Source organism: Lasioglossum baleicum, unplaced genomic scaffold, assembly GCF_051020765.1.
Source record: "Lasioglossum baleicum unplaced genomic scaffold, iyLasBale1 scaffold2131, whole genome shotgun sequence".
NCBI lineage: Eukaryota > Metazoa > Arthropoda > Insecta > Hymenoptera > Halictidae > Lasioglossum > Lasioglossum baleicum.
In genome coordinates, this window is record NW_027471190.1 from 21676 (window position 1) to 28170 (window position 6495).

The window sequence follows — 6495 nt, forward strand, 5'->3', positions numbered from 1 at the left end:
CGAGTGTTTTTATTCGCGAGTTCGTAACAAGGCGAGAGAGAGAGAGAGAGAGAGAGATAAATGGATGGATGGAGAGGAGAAGAAGGGGAGAAAGTTAAAAAGAAATAAAATGGATAATAACGTGCGATGCTCTATGGTAGTTTATTGCAGCGTTGAAAAGGCAGGTTCCTCGGAGCCTGGTCACGAGGAGAAAAAACGGTAGCAGCGTTAAGCCGTGCCGTAATCGCGTTGCGTGTCCTTCCACTCGTTCTGTTTGTTCCACGATTTGTCCATCGACACGAGACCCTTGGCTTGATCCTGAAATCGAGGAAAAGAGAAATATAGAAGAGATGGCGTTTTTCGGTTGACGACCGGTAAGGTAGAAACGCGGGCATACCCGGAACAGGAGATCCGATTGATCGGCCCAAACGCCGAACAGTTGGAAAAGATCGGGCCGCTTGGAGTAGAGGGTACTGGCGGCCAATAGGCCGTGAGTGAGTTCCTCCAAGCCGTTGGCGGTTTTAGTCCCGGAGCCGACGATCACTCGCGGCGGGTCCAGGCCCAAGTTGCATCGTTGCCATTCGTCGACGGAAGCACGGCCCGCCATCCGGACAGAGCAGCGCCAGTTCGGACTTGGAGACGTTCGCGTCGGCCGACAAAGCGGTGAGAGGCAGGAACGCGACGTCCCCCGTCACCGGCCATCAGACACCTGCGACCAAACCGGGCGGCGAGTAAGGCTACGCGTTCCGACCAACTACGGTGATCCCGTGGATCAATCGCTTACGCCAAAGCTCCCGCTCCGCCTCTGTACGCTTCCTCCTTGTTCGGCTTGCATTTGGTCGCGGCTCGAAGTTGGTCGTTGTTACTCGCCCAAATTTCCCACGCACTGCTTGCACAGGTTCGAGTCGACCGGCGCTCCTGGAGCGCAGGATGCCGAGAAGAAGTCGGCCATCTCGTCCTCCGACTTTAGCAGACCTTTTCGTTTGAACGCGTGAACCGGTGCGGCCCAACGGCAAAGTCACCCTTGTGTCCGCTGTGGCAGGATTTCTTGCCCCTGAGATCCTCTGAAAGCAACGATCGTGCAACCACGATTCCTCGAGGAGGCGAAGAAATGTCTCTTTTACCTAGCTTGTTTATCGAGCCGGATTTCTGAACCACCGCCACCGCTGGCCTCTCGCTGTGATTCGTCGAACCTGCACCGTAAGACTCGGCGATTATGGGAACGGCGTTGAACTCGGTCGACGCGTCCATTACCGAACCGCCTTCGAGAACCGTCAGGTCCGCGTTGCCCGTTTTTATCGCCTTCAAGCAATCGTCTCGACTCTTTTCCAGCGTGCACTCCAACTTTGGCCTCACGTCTCTACGACAGGAAAGAAGAAGGGGAACGCGTAAGCGAGAGAGATCGAGGCTAGCGGCAAGGTGGTTTACTACCTAGAATAGGCGGCTATGCCGAGGGCGCGGCACTTATCCAGCGAGTTTTTATCCCAGACGCACCAGCGAGCGCTCTTGTCCGTCGCTCCGGAATTTCCTTTCGATCACGTCCCAGTATTTCGCGTTCTTCAGGTGGTTCTCGGGCAACGCCACCGGCGCGGCAACGGCCAAAGTTTTCTCGTCCAGTAGCATGATGTCTTTCCACCAAGCAGCCTTTTCCTTTTCTCCCAGTTTACCCAGATCCGTCAGTTCCTGCGGAATTCGTCGAGCTGAAGGTTAAACGAGCGACCGCGAACAAGGAGAAGAAAGGGCAAGGGAGAGAAGCAGAGACCTTTTGAACCGCTTCCACGTCTTTCACGTCCTTGTTGGTCATGTATCCCTGCCAAGGCCTGGCAGCCCAAGTGCACGGTTTGGTGTTACCGTCTATCGGGACTTTGCTACCGTCCGGGCAAAAGTATCGGTAGTCGGCCGGATTTTCGGACGTTGGAATCGCCCGGGACACGCCTACCGGCAAGCCGAAGAATCGTTTCACGTAGATCACTTTGGTCCACGCCACGTCGCCGCCGTTGTGCGCCAGACACCTCAGCGCTCCCTCGTACCCGGAATAAACGTCGGGATAGTCGCAGACCTCGGGTTTCTCGCAGAGAGCGCACATGTTCGAGTAAGTCTCCTCTGAAAGGCGAGAAAACCGCTAGAAGCAGAGAGAGAGAGAGAGAGAGGCGGGAGGAAAAGGAGGGTCGGTTGTCGGCTTACTGAGTCTGCGATTGATGGCCGGATCCGGGGACCAAGTGCCGACCAAGCAGCCCTTGGAGAACAGAGAACTCAAGGCGCGTAGCTCGTTCTCGCGCGCCGAGTATTCCGGGTCGTGTAAATTGTTCAGGACACCCATGCTGGTAAGTTTGGGTGATCGGAATCTTGTAACCGACGTTGCGGCCGACGCCTGTGTGGCAGGACTTTAGTCCGCGCAGACCGTTCACGTTGTCGATGGCCAGGTCCTTGTGTATCACGGCCACGGCTTCGTAGCGGTACGGAGCGTCCGGTTCCTCTTTGGTCCTCACCTGGCAAACGCGGGAAAACACGGTAGATCGCGAGCGGTAACCTAGCTAGACGAGAAGCTCTGAAGCTTTTCCCTCACTTGTTCGACCACGTTGTAAGTGTCCTTGCTCGCGAGTTGGTTGTCCTTGACTGCCATGTACATGTCCTCGGGATCGACGGCTACCACGTCGGCCTCCTTCCTGCCGACCCGCTCGATGCATTCCAGTCGGTCGCGTCCGGAGATGCAGGAAACGGGAATTCCGTTATGGGCCGAGTCTTTGATCATGTCCACGCAATCCTCCCAAAACGCGTCGGGGACGCATATCGTGACTACGGTGGAACCAGACCGGATGAAGCGGATCGAAGAGGATCGACTCGGATTCGGTGTACTTACAGATTCGCTTGGAACCGGTGGAATCGTTGAGAACCGATTTGGCGGTTGCGCTCGGCACCGAGGGCGCGAGGAAACCGACGAACGCGGCGAACGCGAGAAGCCCGAGTGTCGGGGCACCGCTTGGAGAGCGCATCGCGCACCGAGTGCGTTGACGAACGCGATAAGAAGAAAGGACAAACGCGAGAGAAACGGCACGAACGAGAACGAATGGAGGTTGAGCAGCGATAACTGCGCGTGGTCGGTGTCCAGTCGCCGGCGATCCTCCTTATATACAGAGGAGCGCCTTTTTCCTCGTCTCGTATTCTCGCGATCACGCGTCGCATCTGGGGGGAGTATCAGCCACGGAGATTCTCTCTCTCTCTCTATTTGCACTTTTTCCTTGCCCCCACTCCGAGTCCGATACGCCCTGCGAATTTATTTACACGGAGCTCGCTAGCTCGCTCGCGCTCGCTCGGTCGACTCGGATAATCCGGTAAGAACGATTAGACCCCCCGCGCGCGCGAGCTCTCCTATCGTCCACGATTATCTCGTTTTCGCGGATCGCGAACGCGTCCGTTTTACGAGACGTTGCGATTCAACGAGAGCTAATAGGCGGCGATCAAGGACGCGAGAGAGACGGTGCGTGCGCGCTCGGATACCGATTGGTCGCTCCGGTGACGCGAAACTGCAGCAAAATATCCGTGATTCCCCTTGCTCGTTCGAGGCTATTCCGGCGATCGGTCTCCTCGAGACCGGAGAGACACACCGGGACGGCCTCGACCTCTGACTCCGCGTTATCGCCGGCTCTCCCCAGGGAATGTTTTTCCTCTCCGGCAAGAGGAAAAGATGCTCGAACGAGGGGGAAATCCAAAGTGGACGGTATCGTTTCCGCGGGGGAATCCCGCGCGGCGATGACCCGGTGACCGCGCGATCGTATCAAAAGCTCGACTTCAAGGTCGGGTATGTTCTCAATTTCGAAGTCTCCAGCCGTGCCTGGAGACCGGCCAATTGCTGGAGATTGTTGCGGATCCCGCGCGGCGAGTCGCGCCTTGCGCCGCACCGCTCGCGCTCCGCGCGCTCCGACACCCGCTGCGGTTAAACGCAGAGGATCCCCTCGACGCCAGCAGCAGCTTGTCCCTCTCGGCGGTCGATCGGTCTATCCTCCTGCTCCATTCCGCGTTCCTTCGTCGCCACGTCCGTGTCTCGGTGGCCAATCGTTCCGACTCTGCCGATTTCCTCATTCGCCTCGTTCCAACCGATGCTACTACCGTTTCTTCCCTCGTTCCTCGCTCCTTCGCTCCGTCCTCGATCTGCCAATCGCGCAGACATTCCCTCGCCACTCTGCTCACCTGAGAACGAACGAGAAATAGCACAGAAGGAGAGAGAGAGAGAGAGAGAGAGAGGAACGGAGTTGGAAGAAAGGAGGAAGAAGCGGCACCTTGACCAGATCGAGGTCCCTCGCTCGTTCCAGCAAATCTTCCATTCTGGTTTTCTCTCGTTCGTGACGCCACTCCTCGAGAGAAACGAGTTCCTCTACTTTGGCCAGTGATCGGAGCGCGTGCGATCTTCGTCGGTCGGCCTGTTGGATCGCTCGGTTGACGCGAGCGACTCGCTCGACCGGCGTCGGGACCGCGTCCCTCCCAGTCGGTCAACGGACAACCTTTGCCTCGCATCCGAAGCTGTCCGGTCTTTAGAGTCAGAGCCACGTCCCGATCGGCCGAGGAGTCCGCTTCCAGGGATTTTTCTTGAGCCTCTATCCTCCGTTTCCATCGGTCGACCTTGTCTCGAGCGGGCGGTGCACGCGTTTCTCAAGAATGCCAGGCTCTGTTCCGCTTCCGCCAACTCGATCGCGCGGCTCTTCACCTTCGACTCCGCTTCCATCTTGAGCCTTCTGAGGCGACAGGGCGAGGCGCCAATGGTCGAGCTCGGGTCGCCGCGACGGCCCCGTCCGGCATCGCGTCGAGCTCGTTCACGGCTCGCAGGTAGCCGCAGCATTCGGCCGGCAGTAGGTCCGAGGCTCGTTCCTCGACCAGGCAGCTGGCCAGTTCCGCGAGGAACGCCACCGACGCTCCGCACGCACCGTGCGCTCGGCACGTGCCCGACAGCACAGGTCTCTTCCGGTACTGCCGGAACAGATACTCGAGCATCGATGGCTTCGACTCGACGAATTCGCCGCGAAACTTTCCCTCGAGCTGCCTGTCCCGTTTCCACGCGTTCTCGTACCCGACCCGCGCCTCCGCGACACCTGCCTCGAACAGCTCGCACAGCTCGCACAGCTCGCGCGCTCGTTTCGTCGCTGCCGCGAGCTGCGACTCGATCGTTTCCGAGATCTCGCGTCTCTCCTTCGCCATCTCTCCGTGTCGAATCATCGTTCGCACCGCCGACAGCCTCTCCTCCAGTATCGACCGTTCCACGCGTATCTTCTCCGCGGATAACTCGTTCAACTCGTCGTCGAAGATTTTGGTGCTCCTCGAGAATTCCTCTGAAACGACCGAGCGTTAACCGTTAAGGTCCCCGATCTTCCTTCGCCAAACACGCCGCTCTACCTCTGATCCTCTCGATCTCGGACTCTAGGGTTGACCTGTACTCTTCCCGATCCGCTTCTCGCGCGGCAATTTTCTTCTCGTACGACTCGATCGCTCGAACCTCTTCCTCGGTGTACTCCGACGGATCCTTGTCCCGGAGACACTCCGGCATCGGGATTTTTCTCTTCGCCTTGTCTTCCAATCTGCGATTCGACGCGTCGCTTAGTCCAAGCACGCGAACAATCTACAGACGATTACCTGACTTGTAACGCGCCGTCCATCATTCCGTCGAGCGCGTTGCGACGAAACTCCTCCGCTTCGGGACTCGAGCGTTGCCTCCGCCTTTGATTCGTCGTCGTCGTCGTCGTCGTCGTCGTCGTGGCGCGTTTTCTTCGCGGTGACTCGAGGGGTCCGCGTGGAACGCCTCCTCGTCGAGCTCGGTCGGATGCCAGCTCGGTGCCTCGAGAAGCTTGCAACTCGCGTCCACGCGAAACGCGTGTCGCAACTCGCCAACCAGGCGACCAACTTCCCTCGCGCGATCCTTTGCCGCGGTTATCTCCCTCCGTTTTGCGTCTCGAGTCTGCTCGAGAAGCTCGTCGAATCTCTCCTTCGCGTCTCGTTCCCGAACTTCAGCGATCGCGCACGCCTCCATGATCTCTACGAAGCCGTGGCAGCTGTTCCACGGGTTCTCGACGTCGACCGTGCACGGCTTGTCCTCGTCCTCTAACCTAGACGCGCGAGACAGAGGAGCGAAGGAAGGTCGGTACGAATTGCTGGTCGGGAGGATTACCTGGACACCAATTGCCGCGTTTTCACGGAGAATCGAGACCAGGCCGGCGAGATCCCTGCGTTGCGGCGCGAGTTCTGCCAGGGGGATAGTTGGCGACCCTGGATCGTCCGGAAAGGGAGAAGACGCTTCTAGGTCGGACGACCAGGGGATCCAGGAATCGCTGGCGTATGTAACGACTGGCGCGATCTTGCCGCTCGATTCGTTGCTCGGCGTCGCGACGGAGTCGTTGCTCGACATCGGCGAACGCGAGCTCTCGGGCTGGACGGTCGAGATCGAACGCGGAAATCGGCAGACGCTCGTTCGGTGGCGCCGTGTCGTTCCAGTCCAGCAACCTCGTCACCTGTCGCGGTGGAAAACTCTTT

The 6495-nt window shown here is 58.6% G+C and overlaps 2 protein-coding genes across 2 annotated transcripts; both read right to left on the reverse strand.

Moving 5' to 3' along the window:
• Positions 1–207: 207 nt before the first annotated feature.
• On the reverse strand, positions 208–2972 carry LOC143221270 (transferrin-like). The gene is given in 15 exon segments (XM_076446751.1): positions 208–297; positions 377–580; positions 582–671; positions 673–688; positions 764–849; positions 851–990; positions 993–1043; positions 1104–1339; positions 1411–1505; positions 1507–1662; positions 1742–2082; positions 2164–2311; positions 2313–2468; positions 2546–2775; positions 2840–2972. Coding segments are annotated over 15 exon segments (2172 nt in total).
• Positions 2973–3754: 782 nt separating this feature from the next.
• On the reverse strand, positions 3755–6479 carry LOC143221271 (cilia- and flagella-associated protein 43-like; the record flags this gene model as incomplete). Its single annotated transcript, XM_076446752.1, is given in 13 exon segments — positions 3755–3853; positions 3855–3929; positions 3931–4167; positions 4257–4457; positions 4459–4608; positions 4610–4720; positions 4722–4757; positions 4759–5300; positions 5365–5546; positions 5602–5685; positions 5727–6071; positions 6134–6215; positions 6218–6479. Coding segments are annotated over 13 exon segments (2406 nt in total), but the record flags the coding sequence as incomplete, so codon positions are not given.
• Between the last annotated feature and the right edge of the window lie 16 nt (positions 6480–6495).